The 18,730-nt window shown below is 37.2% G+C and overlaps 1 protein-coding gene across 1 annotated transcript in view; it reads right to left on the bottom strand.

The window, feature by feature from the left end:
* The window catches only part of hibch (3-hydroxyisobutyryl-CoA hydrolase), a 61,856-nt gene that overhangs the window by 42,911 nt on the left and 215 nt on the right, over window positions 1-18,730 (bottom strand). The window contains exons 2-6 of the mRNA XM_006636626.3: window positions 17,475-17,517; window positions 14,655-14,792; window positions 13,038-13,122; window positions 10,894-10,974; window positions 8,994-9,046 (exon numbers count right to left, since the gene is read on the bottom strand). Of these exons, the coding sequence (XP_006636689.2) occupies window positions 8,994-9,046; window positions 10,894-10,974; window positions 13,038-13,122; window positions 14,655-14,792; window positions 17,475-17,517 (400 nt within the window). The remainder of the gene's footprint in view (window positions 1-8,993; window positions 9,047-10,893; window positions 10,975-13,037; window positions 13,123-14,654; window positions 14,793-17,474; window positions 17,518-18,730) is intronic.

Here is an 18,730-nt window from a genome sequence, read left to right on the forward strand (position 1 = left end):
TTGGCTAGAAACATTAGTTCTACAGCCTGTTTTTCATTATTACATTACTGGGGTGGTAGAGAGAGAGAGAGAGAGGAGAGAGAGAGAGAGAGAGAGAGTGTGTGACAGCAGCAGACAATATAAAAAACACACAAATAAACAATACACGTACTGTATACTTACTGTACACAAGAAACCATCTGTTGAGCAGGGTTATAGCTTGATGTAATAATGAGAACTTAAACTTGTTTGTTTTTAGATTGGGAAACCTCTATTGGTGCTCTGAGGGGTGTAATTGGGATTCATTAAACAAAGGGTGTGAAGGGTCCTCTAAGCTTTCATTGGGTAGCCAATAAAGTCACACGTGTGATAGGTTGGCAACCCCTGGTCTACATAATTTAGCACCGTGACTCCATATTTTCACATCCACTTGAAGGAAGTCTGGTCTTGTCATGTGGAAGTAAAATTCTGATGTATTCTGGGTGACTGCTACTTAATTACAAACTTAACTAAAAAAAAATGATTGCAAAAGTCTTACAGGAAACTCATCTTTCTCTTGTCCACACTGAAGTGACAAAGGAAATCACATAGAAATACAATAGGTATTTTAATGAGTCATGTTCCAGTCCTCTTTTCCAGGGCTTGCAAATGCAATACAAGCTTCCTGCCTCTTCTGTCCGTACTGTCTCTGTTCTGTAATGAGTGCTTATGACACCCCTGGGGGTCAGGGCTGTCCACACACCCAATGTATAATCTGTCTGACCTCAGGGACAAAAGAGAGGGACTAGCTTCCTCTGTTTGTGTCTTTTTATTGCAGGATTCACATCAACTCTTATGAGCACTTCCAACACAGAAAAGGGACTTGAAGGTGACAGAAAAACTTACTGTATTTCCTGGACCAATGCAGTTGCCTGGTCTCACTGCATCTTAAAAGATGCTGCCACCACGCTGGGAGCCTCTGCATTCCCTCTCTTGGTTTCACTGGATTCAGGCTTACACAGAGCTTTACATTGCTCAGATCTACTGGATTCTGGCTTACACAGAGCTTTACATTGCCTAGATCTAATGGACTCTGGCTTACACAGAGCTTTACATTGCTCAGATCTACTGGATTCTGGCTTACACAGAGCTTTACATTGCCCAGATCTACTGGATTCTGGCTTACACAGAGCTTTATATTGCTCAGATCCACGGTGCTGCTGGGGGATGGAGGAGGTTTGGAGTGCTACTGCTGATGCAGTGGCCATCTAACTTTAATCCACAAGGAGTCCCCTTGGTGGGGGTACTACCAAGGCTGCAGGACAATGGGAGGGGCTGAATAATAGTGTAGACTAATATGTTAGAGCTCCGGGTAGGATTTAAATCCAGGATGAGATGGCTGCTCTTGTACCACTGAGCAAGTTACAGTCTGTCACAAATTACTTTGCTCAGGAAAAATGCCTTGCTGTGTAAATGGCTAACTTTACACAGGTTGGGCTGTGTACAAATCTATCCCCAATTAACAAAGATGGGTAAATAAGGAATTCTGCTAAGCTAACAATAATTAGAAAATGAATGTGAGAATTTCAGGTAATCAATCAGGGTTCTTAATTAAAGATATTTAATTTACATGGCTATGAATTCTGTGACTGGAAAAAAGGAACAGCTGTTTCTCACAATGGCCTTACCACACAATGTGAATTTCTGAATTTTGTTTACTTTTTTTTTCAAAAACTTCAGATAACTAATAATGAAAGAACACTGGGTAAAATTTGCTTCATCATGCTTTCAAAATGCGTCAGCCTTCTGGAAGCACAGCCCCTCACTGGCAAAGATCAAGGAGTAATTCAGGACGCCTGAAAGTCAACCAATTTGCCATAGAAATCCTCTACATAAGGATTCACATAATTGCTGCAAGCAATTTTCCAAATGACTATAATGGACAAATCATCTCAAGCACAAGCAGATAGGGGTTGAAGCAGCTGTACTAATGGGCAAATCAGCCTTATGGAAGCTAATGCTAATGACAGCAATCTTACTGTTAAAACAGATGTTTTGTCCCGTTCCAAAGGAGTTTGGGAAGGTCTCACTTCTTTAAAGAAATATACTTTATAGGTTAATGTGCTTCGTCTGGAGAATATCTAATGTTGAAAAAAACGCTCACAGAATGTTAAAAATAAAATGCCCTTCTCATGCAAAGAGACATATCCATTTTCCCTTTGGATTTTCCAGTCCACCTACTCAATATACTGACAGAATCTTCTGAATGTCCTTTTCCCACTAAGCATGTGTTACTGTAGGTTTACATGTAAATGGGAACTCACAGTTGCTTTATTCCCTAAAGTGTATTTATTACAAAATAAAAAAAAACTATATAAACACATGTCTTATAAGCAACACCTTTTAGGGTTACAGGGTATTTTTAGAGCAAGCTATGGGAATATGAATGTGAATATAATGTAATTTTTTGCAATGTTGTAACAGATGAACTGTTCTAATGCCAAGATTGCCACATTTCTACAGTACAAAAATACTACAGTTGTTTATGCAACATTGAAAAGCAGAACCTGAACAATCTCTGCCTTCCATAAATAATGTCAAAGGTACTGTAGCAGCCAGGGACAGCTGCTTCACCCTTATTGGGGCTCAGCAGGAGGGCATGGTTAACTATTATTTCTATATAGTGCACAGACAGTAAGCCCATAGCATATACTGTATATTGTACAGTATATAAGTTATACACATAATTCATAGACACTCCTTATAATAAACCTTTCATTAAAATTACCTGTGGTGCCATTTGAAACACGAGGTAGAGGGCTGTAGGAAATCAACATATTCTGACGCTATTCAATAATAAATGTTGATTTCCTACAGCCCTCGACACCAAGTCTGCCTTTTGTACCTTCTCTTACCCGAAGAGCAAAGATCAGAGTTTTCTTCAAAAACACAGAATTCTGTCTTTGCAATTCCATATCACAGGGTTCCTTTTCGGCAGTCCTGGAGTGCTGGTGAAACTTCAGACAAGAACACTGTGTCAACTTAGTAACCCAGGGATTCCTGCACCCCTACTCTGAAGATCTGTTTTGATAAATTTATTGTGCATACTGTAGTCTCACTAACATGTTTTAGTACAGTTCTGATATTTCTAAATGCAAAGGGTTCTATACTTCACAGGCACTAAGGAATTAAGATGCATCTTATTGAAACCAAAACAAAATTTGGGGGGCAATCTTTCCAAGCAAGGCACTTTTTTTAGGATTTGTCACTGTTTCTCCCTAACAGCGCCATGTCAGTTCTGATTCAGACTGTTGGCTCCACAGTTCCCCAATAGTGCTGGCATCAACTACAAGAGGGATGCCCACTGTTCTAGACAACATTGAAAGCTCACTGGTACATAAATATCGTTGCCAACCCAAGCTGATGCAACCCTAGGATTGTTCAGGCACTTGTGCACCACTATACAAACTGTTATGGCAGCCCAGACTCAAGAAGGTGCCGTCTCACCATAGGCCTCAATCTGTATTCTGAGGGAGCTTTTTACTGATTAACCCACCTGAGAAATGCCTAATTTCAGAATTTATTTTTACAGTTTTTTTTATGAGATCACTGTGTCTATTTATGTGAGCCCCTATTTGGGAACAGTATGAAATATATCAACAGATGCTTTTGACTTGATTACTTCACTAAGAATAATCTAGCATTTTTGTCCTTCTATAAATACATGACAATTTTGATAAAAGAGTATTGATGGAACAATTTCCTAAGTATCGGGGGAATTTGTGCACAGATTATTTACGTCAGCTCTCCCTGTTGATTTATTTACGCAAGATATAAAAAGACTCCAGAATTAATAAAATAAATACTCAAGAGTCATAATCCTCCCACAGTTATTCATTCAGGGAGCAGGAGGTACAGTAAAACACTGAATTTCACAACAGCACGAAAAGGGTAGCCACTAGCTTGTTTCACCTACTAAAATGACATCTACTATACATGTCCATGACAATTAATACGTGGGCTTTTCTGGTCAGATTGTGCCATCATTCCTTCTGTTATTTCAGTTATTAACTATCATCCTGTCAAGCAGATGTTTCTAATCACCCTCTTTCTTCTTCAGCTGTGTAACTGACGTGTGCGCTTCCACCAATATCCAATATCCTGTTCCTATCCCACAGAGCAAAGCACAAGCCAGCCTTCAGGCATCAACTCATCCACTACTGAATTGACAGACTTGTGTTTGAAGGGTTTCTCAGCTCTCCTTGACCTAATTAAGGGAGTTTAAACTGCCAAAACAATTCAGTGTCATTTACAATAGTCACTTTTATTCTTACAAAACTTGTACTCTCAAAATCCAGAGGGTCGTTTTTCATTCTCCTTCAAATCTTGTCAGTGGGTTACCCAAAATTTCCAACAGCTGCCATGAAAGGTACAGGACCCCACACCACTACGTACCAAATTAAAAGCTGTTCCCCACCAGAGACTGCAGTGATTTCCTGCACTCCAATACCACCAAAACGAGACACACAACCAGGAATCAGCTGAAAACTGAGGTTCTTTCTTGTCCACGTCAATGCACAAAATCCAATTAGGGAAGAACAATGCCAAGCTATTATATGATAACTGCAGGAGTGTCAGCATCAAATACTGACAGCTACAGTATGAGCCGTTAATGACTGCTGACAGGTTTATGGTAGATAGATGGGCCTGAATGTCCCAGTTCCTTCACAATTCTAAGAGTGTCTTTCCTCTTATATTAGCCCTTTTGTGTGTACATTACCTTTCACTTGCAAACCCATCAACACACATTTCTTGTCTTGTGTTGTCACACAACACCTTCTGTTATTTCACACTTAACAGAAATAAAGTGGAGCACTAACATAGGACTAATATTTTCCCATGACCTGCCTCTCATAGGTACTGTATAGCCTCTCATGATAGTGAAACCAGCTACTTGGGAAGCACTGCTTAACAAATAATAAAGTAATTAGTCAAAAGACAGCTGTTTCAGTACGTCTGTTTTCCTTTTAAAGCTTAACATTGATCTTCATGTGATGAGTTACAGTACCTATTGAACCTGGTGAATACTACCTCCCAGTGCTGAAGTCCTGGGTTCAATAATGGACTTGGGGTACAATCTGCATGGAGTTTGTACAGTATGTTCTCCCCATGTTCGCAATAATTTAACAGGTGCTATGGTTTCTTCCCAGAGTCCAAAGATATACTGTAGGCAGGAATACTAGCCCTGGTGTGAGTGTGTGCCTGTGTCTGTCCTGCGATGACTGGTATCCTGTCCTGGGTGTATCCTGTCTTGTGCCCGTTGATGGTTGTGATAGGCTCCAGCTCCCCCACCACCTCTTTTTGGATAAAGCGGTTGGAAAATGGATGGATGAAAGGAAAAACTGAAGGCGATTACAGCCATTCTAGATGATAACACCTATCTTTCCATGTTAATAAAAAACCTTTAAAAATATATTGAACATACAGTAGTAACTACTATCAATACCTTAAATTGGAAATTCTAATTTCAAGAGCATGAAGCCGTCTAATAAAGGTGTAGACAGCTCAGCTTCTTCTAAAATCAGCATCTCTCTGTTACATTAAAGGACAACAAAACAATTTGGAATGTCATTTTGAATCAAATTTAAAACGTATTTTTAAAAAGTACCGTAACTGTATTGAAGTAACCAGAAACTGTAACGAACAATTCTTTCCGGACCCTATGCGGACGACACAGTCCGACGGAGTGGGGAAACACTAGGGAAACGTCATGCAGGAATACGGGGCAGAAGACAAGGGGGCGTGCCCAAGGTGTGCTGGTGCACGGGGGAGGTGTGGCCAAGGCGAACAATCCGAGAGAGAGTAGTCCTTAGGGAAAATCCAAAACGCAAGGGTAAGTCCAAAACCAGGAGATCCATCAGAAGAAGGAATTAAAAACACGAAGGCCGGGTCGGAACCGGCGGAGAGGGAACGGGAACGGCAACCGAGGTTAAAACCTTAACGGGATCAGGCGCTTCCAGGTCCCGGACTCGCACGATATGGAAATCAGATGCAGAGCCCGGATGAGCGTCAGCGCCTGGCTTTTAAGGTGGTCTGGGAATGGGAAACAGGTGCACAGAATAAAGTCTTGAGTGAAAGGGCTGGAGCATCCTTAAGGAGGGAGAACTAATATCGTGACAGAAACATGTAAGAAAACTGCATCCCTGCCCTGTGTATTGCCCAGTGACCTCCACTGTTACTTTGTAAAAACGAGCCATGTTGTTTCTATGAAATGTATTGTAATGTTTGTATCAATACAAAATCAATTGATTGTATTTCATTAATGTACCAAGAGATCTTCTAGGGATAAAATGCTCACTGTTGCCCACAATAGGACATCATTCATTACTTTTACAAACAAAATAATCATAGGATTGGTTATGTTATGTTATGTTGTTACTGTATGTCTTACAAGCAGGTGGATCAGGATTCTGAGACATATGATTACTGTACGTACATTCAGCAATTGTAGAGACGCTTTGTAAAGGTGTCCTCAGTAAATCAGGTTAAATCAACATTGCACATTCATCTGGCTGTGAGTACGTATGTGAAATTCAGGACAGAACACACCTCAATGGTCTGACATAGAAATTGGCATAATTACTCAGCACATAAAAACACCCATCCAGAAATGCATCTGACCTTTGGAGCCAGTGAAGATGTAAAGTACTCAGCTTGTTATCTAAAATGCTTATAGGGAAGATAAGATTGTTCTTATTTGCCACGATTCATTGAAAGAGATAAAATAAAGAGGTGAATACTACTGATCAGTTCTATTGTCAATTTAATGTGTAAAGTATGGGGTTTGATGCAGATGAACTGGTCAAGTCGTGAAGGTAATCTCAGAAATAAACCTTGCTGCTTTCCATTAATGGGAATTCACGGGAATCCTGCGTTTGATCTGAAGAGGTCTGTATTATTGAGCTCAGTGACATTACAGTGGAACCAAGCCCAAGCAATTTGTTAATGAAATGTATAGCATTTATGTACAAATATTCATCCGGGGCGAATGCTGCTGGTAAAATAAAGTGACATCACAGCTGTAAATCAATAGAATTATCTAATGGTTTTGTAAAACCCGAATGAAAGATGTAAAAGACGTTATGGTATATCAAAGAGAAGAAAGAAAAAAGTCACTTCCTAGCATATAAACAAGTGACAAATGGACACAGTTAAGTAATGTGATTTTTGTCCTATATCCCCAGAGCCTTGTGAAGACTCAGGACTCTCCGTGAGCTCTCAATTCTAGCGATATTTTTTTTTATGAGTGCACATGACAGGGTGTTTTTCTAGTAAGATACACTGATTAATAATTCTCTCATGACCTGACACTTCAAGAATCTGTAATACATTAAAAGCATTGGATATCTCCTATTTATTTTATATTCATTTCTATGCCCTCTAGCTGTAAGAAAACTCAATGTACTGAAGTGTGCAGAATTAGGAAATTGCTAGTTTGATGTTCAATTAGTGATAGTCTTTATGCCACACACAAAATAAGCCCTGCCTTTTAGATTTTGCCAGCCTGTACCCAGAATATGTCTTATTTAAACTGCAACTACAAGGTTCCCAAGAGGAAAATGAACAGTACTGTAACCTCAGCTACACGTGGCAAAGCAAGACCATGTACAATATCTACTGTATAAGAGCCATGACATAAAACTTCTAAACAGACATGAGAATACAAACCACCCCTGAACAGCATTTTATCCACCACTTGCTGTGGCATTCAGATACTGCCACACCCTCCTGATGCAGGCTTCAGGAATGGGCTGCTGTTACACAGCCCAGGACCACCGATCTCATCCACACTCAATCGAACTCCTGTACTGCATAAACCAAGCACCTAATTTAATCTGAGCTCCTGATAGCAATTGGCAAGCGAAACAAAGAAAATAATGTATTGGATCTCCACAAGGCTCCATCTGCCCTTAAGGACCTGCAGTTTAACCAGTGTATGTCATGCATGCTGATTTGTCTTTGATTCATATTGTATTTGATTCATTTGCATGCATGCTCGAATCGCATTGTTGTGAAGCGAAGCAGAACCCTAATTTGCTGTGAAATAATTTTTTGCTTATTCCTTAAAAAAACAGGTTTAGTTCCTGCTAATAATCACACAGCATCATCACGTTAGTCTATTCAGTGTCAGGAGGAATCAGTGAATTGCTTGTTCATTTTAGATCTATTCTCCTTTGTCACTTTCCCAATTTTCTGCCTTGGCTTTTTATGGAGCTTCTCATGTGCCTTCTGTTTGTTTTGTTTTTTTTGCTTTGATACAGAGATTAACTGAAATTGCCCTGAAAAAAAAATGGGCAAGGCCCAGAATTTATTCTAATTCTTTTGATCCTAGGAATTTCTTTTAATCCCAAATAATGACTGCCACCTGGTGGAAATTGGGTGCACTGCATCAGAAACCTCAGCAGAGACCAGAGCTGTCGATGTCATGCTTACACTTTATGTTAATACCCAGGAGGAACAGACTTGCATACTATACCCTACATGCCTTTGTACAGAAACAATCTTTATTTTGTACTGTTTCTACATTTTCCTTTGTAAGCAAACACACTAACTGTGCTTTGCAATGTCATTTATCTTTCCTTTCACCTATGGTATGCAATTACTCTACCTTTCTGGTTTGTTTCAAACAGATTATTACAAATTTTAATCATTTCTATTATATCCACTGAAATAAAAAAGGAACTGTTGGTTAGACTATATTGAACTGTCACAGGTTCATTTAATCTCCCTAAAAATATTTCTGCCCACTAATCGATACGTGACAGAACACGAGAGACTGATTCTAATTTACAGCACAGCTCTGCATAGCAGATCTGGTGTTTTTAGTCAAAATGCAATGAAGAACATTTTTTCAAGCAAAAATACGACCTGCAGAACCTATTAAAATAAATTCCATTAATTATATAGACTTTTATGATCTTTCTCCATATTTTAGATATGCTTTGACATGAGCAAAAGTTAAAAAGATTACTTACACCTCCCATTGTAATCCCATCAATAATGGCCACATATGGTTTCTGAAATGTACCTTCAAGAGACCAAAAATATGTAGTTAACACATAATTAAACCTTTTAATAAATTTAAGGCTAGAACACAAATATAAACACAAGTTTAATATTTTTAGAGGGTAATGATTAAAAACTGATTGTTTATCGTTATAGAAGCAAATTATTCGGAACAACAGCTGTCTGAACTGAAGATTCAGAAATCACAGATATATTGTACTGTATAGGCTGACATTTAGAAAAGTCCTGTGAGAGGTGTTTCTACAACACCACAACTGAAAAAAACATAATTATTAACTATTTTATATAGCGCCTTTAAAGGTGGCTTCTCAAAGCACTTTACAGAATAACAACAGCAACAACAACAATTAAAAATAAACAATGGTGATACTAAATACAGTAGGAGCAGAGGGGTAAAGAATGGAACCAGTTAGTAAAGGCTCTTCTAAAAAAGGTTTTGAGTCAGGATTTGAAGGAGTTAGAGAAGGTGACTCTCTGATATCCTTGGGCAGAGAGTTCTAGAGCTTAGGGGCATAACAGGAGAAGGCTCTGTCACCCATAGAGTGTAGACAGGCTTGGGGGACAGTTAGGAGACCAGAATTAGAAGAGCGAAGGTTACGAGGTGGTGAGTAGGGCAATAATAGTTCAGACAGGTTACTGAGGTGCCCAGCCATGCACAGCCTTATAGGTGAGCATGAGGATTTTAAAGTTCGCACGGAATTTGGAAGGAATCCAGTGCAAGGGCTCCAGGATGGGGTAATGTGATCACTTGCACTAGACCTGGTCAGGATTCTGGCTGCCGAATTTTTAACATATTGGAGTTTGTTCAATGTGGATTTACAGTAGATACCCCAGCGAGTAGAGCATTACAGTAGTCAATTCGGGAAAACACAAATGTGTTGATCAGCTTTTCAGCCACAGTTAGTGATAACATCGGCGTAGTCTAGTGATATTTATGAGGTGAAAGAAAGATGTTATAACAATATGCTGCATATGTGGGTCAAATGTTAAGCCTGAATCAAATATCACCGCAAGGTTTTTCAATTTAGACTGAAGCTCAAGTACAGTACCATCCACAGACAGGTTTACAGGATTGGCTTTACAAAGTTGATGGGGGTGCCAATAAGCATGACGTCAGTCTTGTCACAATTAAGATGTAGGAAATTTTGAGTCATTCATGTTTTTATGTCAGAGATGCAATTAGATAGAATAGAGACAGCCACATTAGTGTCAGGTTTGGTATGGATTTATATTTGAGTATCATCAGCATATAAATGATAGTTAAGGCCATGTGATATTAAAAGCTGACCAAGTGGAAACATGTAAATGCTGAAAAGTAGCTAAATATGAAAAATATGGGCTAAATATGAAAAATACACTTTAAAATATTTCAGTGCAAGTGGCATATACAGTATTTACTTAAAAATGTATATTTCTGTATAAAGTGTTAATCAATAGCATCATATTGCATGCCAAGGTTACGAAAGCTCTGTTCAAACTCACTGCGGCCACAGGCCATTAAGTGTCTGTCTGAATTGATGTTAATGTCTTTCCAAAATATTTCCACATCATTGATTTTCCAACAGGCAAGCTCCTCTCAGGAATTCAGGATTTAAATAGACATTTTGAGAATATGGAGTAGAATGAGTTTTGATAAGCTAAAAAAAATTAAACAGGATGGAAAAGATAAACTCCTCTTCTCTTTATTTTATTACACTTAAAATTATTTAAATGTTAATTGGTAATGTATTATAATTCGAAACATTCAATTTTTACAAAAAGAAAACCTTTTTCTTTGTTCATGCTGTTACTGCACACTTCCTTTGAGAATTACATATAACAGTGTTTACGCATACTGTAAGTACATACCAATAGCATTGTTTAGAATATATTCTTCACGGAAGAAGTCTTGGGCCAGAGTGCCTCCAGACCTCCCTGCTTCTGTGACAGCTGGGAAGATAGAAAACGAGATAAGAAAGCCAGTTTATGCAACCTTCAAAATTAAAAGACTCCTGTTGAAAAAACAAAACCTGACTACAGTCAGATGTACGCAAATTTCAAGAGTTTTCCAGTCTTTTTTTCACTGAGAGGCACCAACATTTTTCAAGGCTGACTTACAAAACCTAATAGTAAAATGATAAAATGAGCCTTAAGCATGACACATGTGATTTGTGAAAGCCTTCTTTTTTAGTTTTTGTTCAAAAGACTCTGTTAGTTAAAGAGACAATTAATATGATTTCAGGTTTAAAATGAATTATCTGAGCAAGGCTAGATCCTGTCAGTGCTAGAACATGAAGTCTTAACACTAAAGCAAGGGTTCGCAACTCTTGTCCAAGGGGAACCCCAGTTTTTAAGCACAGGATTACTGAATTCAATTTTCTGTTTGGGATCTATTTTTAAATTTTATTTAATCTCTTAAAATGCTGAACAGGATTTGTCATTGGTATCAACCCAGTACTGATTTCTGAGTTTCAGAACTGCTTGAAATGTAACTAGCTGGACCGCTGCTGAAGGAAATAAGCACTCATAGTGGGAGTGACTGACATGCTGTCATCCTCACCTGCATCTGTTCATCATACAGGGATCACATCAGTGGTCTTGTAGTCAGAAATAAGGGAAAGTATGCCAAGCTGAGATTTCTTAAAGTGCTATATGCTGGAACAAGTAAACCAAAAGACTAAAAAAGCAAGCACAGCAATTTAAGTTAAATCAATTAACGATGATTATTTAGACCTCATCTGGAATAAAAACCTGCAGACAAAGTGGTCCCTTAGACTCAGGGTTGGAAATCACCGCACTGAATAACAAGTCTCTAATGTCTGTTAACCAGTAGGTGTCCCTCTTCCCCCTGGACCAAACCAATTCCCTATCACGGTTTGATGGGCAAATAAGTAAGGCTAAATCCTGTCAGTGCTAGAACTTTAAGTCTTAACATTAAAGCAAGGGTTCCCAACTCTTGTCCAGGGGGAACCCCAGTGTCTTCTGGCTTTGACTCTGGTTGAGTTTTTAAGCACAGGATTACTGAACTCAATTTCCTGTTTGGGATCTATTTTTACATTTTATTTAATCTCTTAAAATGCTGAACAGGATTTATCATTGGTATCAACTGATTTAGCTTTAATTGTTAGCTGTTTAATTGTTAACCGCTTTAGCTGTTAATTGATTTAACTTTAGTTGCTGTGTTTGCTTTTTTAGTCTTTTGGTTCACTTGTTCCAGCATACAGCACTTTAAGAAATCTCAGCTCAGCTTACTTTCCCTTATTTGATGTGAGGGTGTCACAGATTATTAAATGAAATGTTAAACCAAAGTCTTGACTCCTTGGTCATTAAAGATCCCAAGACTGGGGATGTTAACCTTTGATGTCCTGGCTAAATCCCATTTTAGGCTTCCTCCATGTGGCTTGCATATTGTAAATGTCCCCCTTAAATCAATTAGTAAGGTGATTCCTCTTTTCTCTACTGCTGCTTATCAGTGTTCAATGAAGCAGATTCCCTACATGTGAAATGCCTTGAGATTGTTTGGGATTTAAATCATTATACCAATGGAATTGGTTTCTTGTGAAAATAACTGTTTTTCTTGACATTTATTAAATTAAAACACTTTCTTATCTGCACTTTGAAAGTTGGTGAGATTTCTATTGGTTTTACCCTAATACCAAAAATATGTGTACATTATCCCTCTAAGTTAATAATGCAGAAGTATGATGCAGTAATACAAACATAAAAAGACCAGTTATATTGAAATGAAAGTGAACTTCTGAAACACAAGATACACACATCTACACTGTAGAGCATTCCCTATAATCCTCTAACAAAGGAAAAAACAAAGTTGTGTAGCTTAGACAAAAAGTCACATTACCTTGAAGAGTGTGTGAAGCTTTTACAGTGCAATTTGAAGTATTAAGCCTCGTTTGGTCAGACATGCATGGAAATAATAGCATTAAACTTAAATGCTTATTCTGTCTATAGATAATAAATCATATTTTGTAGCAGAAAGATCATGAAACATTTACCTCTGATATCACCACCAGCACAAAATGCCTTGCCTCCAACTCCTTTGATAATTACAATGCCTGTTTCTGGGTCCTTTTCCCACTTCTACATGCACAGGGCATAAGAACATAAGAAAAGTTACAAACAAAAGGAGGCCATTCAGCCCATGTAGCCCATTTGGTAGTCAGCAGCTTATTGATCCAAGGATCTCATCCAGCTGTTTCATGAAAGAAACCTCAAAAACATGGCAATGCAGCTTGTTCCATACTCCCACAACACTTTAAGGGTAAACTATTTGTAATACAGAAGCTCAATCATTTTAATATCTTAAAAATAGCCTTTAAGGCTATAAAACACGTACCACGGAACATATTTTATTTTATGACAGAATTTCCCTTTAATGCTGCATTCTAACACATTTTATGAAGACATTATCTTTACCAAAGCCCCCTTCTTTTCATGTCCCCTCAGAGTATTGCAATAAGCTAAATATGCAGCTGTCCTGCTTCCAATACCTGACTATAACACATAACAGTTCAGATGCACAGATTAGACAGCAGAGGGAATACATCCTGAGTAATTCAAAGACCAAATTGAGTATTTCTTCTGAATCTGTGCTAGTCATAAGATATTTACCCACCAGAAATAACACAACTATTTACATAAATTTGGAATTTACCAAAGTTGCTACCCCTACATGTTATTGTAACAGGAGACATACTATATTGTATAATAATAACTTCAGTAATTTATTTTAGACATAGTTTTGGTCTAAAAGCGACTGAATTTGTAGAAGATTAATTTTGTTTAGAACAACTGTGATATAGCTGTGAAAATTGTAGAATTTAATAAGAAGACAATAACGCTAGTCCCAATAGAATATTTGATCCTGTATATTATTCCAGAGGAAGACAATGAACATCAATAGTATGCAAAACATCCTCTTTTACAAGATTAGGAAATCAGAATATAATGTAAAGAAACATCAGCCTGTCTTGAGAAATTCATGCTGTGAATTACAAAGGACTATTACTAGAGAAACACTTAAGTACATACTTTTTTTTCAGAATTTATTTTTTTTATATAAACAGTAATCCTTCAGTTTAATGGACTGATCGGGATTATTGCTAAATATCCATTCAATCACGAATTACATTTCTGCAGCCCAAAGAACACAATTGTAGGCTTTTTTAATTCCATATGCGTGACTTATTTTTTAACTATTTCAATCAATACAATCAATGAAAATTGTTCCTGAGCCTTTTTTATCCTTAATATACAAGCTCTTAATTTTATGTTAGAAATATACTAAATTTCTAAATGCATATTAAACACAAATAATACCAATTGTAAGCAACTGACCTACCCTATAGGATACCAGTGATATTCCTAAATTTTAAACCTGCCGAATGTAGTATTTATTTTTACCTCATTTTATTATTCGTGCACTTCCCTTCAACAAGTACATTAAAGTGTTTTAATGTACTTGTTAAAGACTCTTTTCTTTTCATTCTGTGTTAGAGGTGGAGAAAAATCTCCTTTCCAATTTCGTACTAATAAAAAAAATGGGAGGTTAGAGATTACAATAAGTCACAAAAACTAACAAAAAACACAGACTAAAAGTATATCAAACAAACCTTAAGCTGTGGGTATATCTGTCTGATCATAGACAAGTTGAGAGCATTCAAGGCCTTTGGTCTGTTGAGTGTTATAACACCAGCATTCCCCACTCTCTCCAACAGCACCTCTGCCTCTGACCCAGTGTGATTAGACATCTGTTAAAACAGCAGAATCAGGTATTACCCAGGTTACCCTCCAAACATCTGCACCATATCCCAAACAACTGGCCTGTCATGTTCAATTTGAACATATTAGAAGCATCTTAATAAAGCTTTTCATAATTAAATGAAAAACACAGAAATTACCAGCAATATATTTTTAACTCGCTCATATAATTACGGTATAAGATTTTTCTAACTTTATTTAATTTAAATACTGTTACTTCAGCTATTTTAATTCACAAAGAAAAACAACACCCAATAATTAAGTGTATTGAAGAATGTTTATTAAGTGTTTATTACTCCGCTTGGCTGAGGACCAACCTCCTGGCCATAGGACAAGGGGGCTAAGACCCCTGTGCAGAGTGAGGAGTGGCCGAGGGGTAGCTGCATATTTGGAAATGAGATGGAGAAAGTTTTGCAAAAGAAGAATGTGAAGGAGAGAATGAGCTTATTATATTCATTTATATTTTTCATAAACATTAGGCAAATCAGGAGTGTATGCTACTATCCCTCCAAAACTTGTGAACTCCATTTAATACCTTTAACAATATTGTTCCTTTTCACCTCACCACTTACTGTATCTTAATAAAACACTCCTACCAGTGTTTAGCATTTATTTCCTTATCTAGTTGACCTCCAAATGCAAGCAGAGTATTTGGTGATAATATAAAGTGTGTTGCAAAACTTAACTGCCTCCTCCACATACTGTATATGAATGTAGTATATAGGAAAAGCGTTCGGGTTTCCACAGATTCAATAATAATGTTCTACTGTATATGAATAAAGCCTTAATTTCATAGAAGAGAGATGCAGTATACAGTATATCATCTGTGGTAAAAAAAGGACTTATCATTATGCAGCTTATTCCCTGGTAACCTAATTACATATATTATGTGGACTAAAGATACAATAGGCCATCCCCTTTGGAAGTGTAAGTAAACCACAGTGGATATTAGGGCCTGGTAGAACTGTGATGGTCTGGATGTTACTTGAAGAAAACATTTTTCAAAACTATAGTAAATATACCACTTTACTTGCTCTGTTCAAATACTGTGCACAGGTGGATCATATAGTTTATTAAACACAAAAGCACATCAAGCACGCTGACCTCACACATCATTTAGAATTACAGTTTATAATTCTAATCGTCTAACTTCACAAAAAGTGCCAGTTCACTGTAGTTATTCAAACAAATGACAAAGAACCAAAATAGCATTTCAAAGAGCTTATCATGCTCATCAGCTTGATTTGTGGTCCTTGCCAGGGCACATCTGTTTTTCAGTGGCAATCTGCCCATGTTTCCTGTTTAACAGCCGGCAGAATATGCCTGCCTGAATTCAGTAAGACACAAGGAAAAAACTGGAAGCCGATCACATTATAAACTCTCCTATCTACCCCCAGCAGGCCTTCAGCTTGGGATGAAAAGTATTATTCTCTGAAAAGGAAAGTATCTTAAAATCATCCTCAAAACTGCCCAGTGGACAGTGCTTACCGCATGAAATAATGAAGAAAGTAAAATACTAAATACATTTTTTTGTTAAATGAGCCCACACCCTATTCAGTGATGGATCCTCCTTTACTGAGGCTCTGTAGTAAAACTGACAGGGCAGTTTCCAAGCTGAAAAAAAAACGATTAAAGCACATTACCTTCCACAGTTGAAAAAGCACTTAACAGAATGTTCTGCCCAGTTTAACACAGAATCTGAACACTACAGACCTCTAAGAGGATTTGGAAAGGTCAGATAATGTTAACATAAGCCTGTTACCTTGTTTGTTTTAAAAAGGGTTAAACATCAGCTTGAGGAATTAGTAATAGTCACGAAATATGACATTTTTACACTATTTAAGAAATAAAATAAACAAATATACAATATGTGAGAACAAGGACCATCTCATCCAGAAATCCTAAATTAAAATTGACATGACCACAAATCTATTATGCAAGAGAGGTGTTTCTACACTTTTTCATGAAATAGAGTGTAGAGATCTCCCATAATTTAGTGTCCATTTCCACAACAGCAACAGCTTCATAGAACAGGTATTTTAAACTAACATATTGTGATTAGAATAATAATGGAAAATAAATTGGTTCCTTGATTGAGTTGTATTTGCATCCCCAGAATTTTCTTACACATAAAAGATAAACACAGACAAATAAAAAGATAACACTTTTTTATGTCTGCTGTATCTTCAAAAGAGCATGTTTTCATTGTCTGCTTTCTCTCACCGGTACGTAATTTCTGAAGACGAATTAGATTCAACTGTTTTTATACCCCGATCCCACGCCAGGAAGTGAGCTGCACATTCTCAGACCTGAAAGAAGGAAATGCTGAATATATGCCACAAAGCCAATGATTTGTTAAAATTAAGAAAATAAAAGCGGAGGTGGGACGAATCCCATTAGGCTGATTCTAATGGATTCGCAATGCACTGATCCAGCATTCCAGATTAGGAACACACTAACTCAGTAAGGAATACAAAGATGGGGGCAAATAAGGACAAATCCAAAAAATCACCAGGTGTGGGTTCACCTTTTGCCTACAATTTACTAATATACAGAAGCTATGATTTAACATATTTACTGGTACATTTTGTATCTTAAAAAGATTCATATTTATAAAGGATAAAGTCCAGATAACATTCAGATCCGAACTACAGACATTAGCTCAATCTTACCAGATGGTGCTGTATTGCACGTACTCTGCGCACTGGCCGTAGTCTGGAAAAGGCATCAAAAGATTAAAGTTAAACATAATACAGTAAGAGACAGATTGCATTACCATTGGTACCAATAGGAGTTTCATGCTTCTCCATTACAGTTAATCCAAACAATGATTTAAATTACAATACATTACAACACTGCAAATAAAAAGCAAAAGCACAATATTCCTAAATCTACACAGCTCCAAGTTCATTTTCATGTGTTTTTAATTTGAAATATATTTATGTGAGACTGTAGCAAATTCAAGATGGCTAATCAAATGAACAGCAACATAGGTGACTTTGTTCTTAATCAATTAAAACTAATAAGAATAAGCTGCCAGTTCTGGGTAACGTGTTTACAAACTACTCCATGGGAAATTATATAGATGGATATCTTGCAAACAGTGTAAAATCCTTATCCATACGTGTGATATTCTTAAAAATAAGAACTATAATTATTAGCACAAGGAAGCAATTGAATACAAAATCAGTATTTGCTTCATCTGATTGGCAGCTGAGCGCAATGAACTCCCTGACAGTGTTCAAGACCAAATTTTAAAACACATGTTCCCATGACAGGATGGGGATTGCTAGGATACCCATCAGGACAAGCAGCTTTCTAATATTAGATTGATCATTACTATTCTCTTTCACAACTCTACAAACGAGAAGTTTAGAATAAGAAAGATGTTCATTTGCAAAATCCAGCTGATTTCTTATAATTGCTTTGGTTTAATGTATATCAGATGTATCCAACAGTAGACCCAGAAAGTTTCTCTCCTGCAAGATTTGTAAATCAATATTATTCCACCAATTTCTAAAGACTGTACTGTAAATACTTTTGTTGTAAACCATGTAGGTGATTATTTGGAATGAAAAACTGAGCTGTACAGTATGAACTTAATTCGCACCCTAATAAAAGTTCCCGATAGGCCCAGGGGGACGTTTTTAACCTGATATTCGGATTTTAGGTATTGTATTGATAACACGGTCAGTGATTTGATTTAAATCTGACATGTAGGAACAAGGCGTCTAGCAGGTTGTGTTTTGGGTTTCTGCAATTAAAGAACATTTCTACTCGGTTAGCAGACGTGGGTTAAATACGCTGCACAGATGCATTTTCATTATTAAACGATCTTGCTGTACATCTCTAGTTAAACACCAACATAATATCACCCAGTCAGGCAGTACTGTTTGCTCTAAATACGAATTGACAATGATCTCTTTAT

The sequence above is a fragment of the Lepisosteus oculatus genome, chromosome 12, assembly GCF_040954835.1.
Source record: "Lepisosteus oculatus isolate fLepOcu1 chromosome 12, fLepOcu1.hap2, whole genome shotgun sequence".
NCBI lineage: Eukaryota > Metazoa > Chordata > Actinopteri > Semionotiformes > Lepisosteidae > Lepisosteus > Lepisosteus oculatus.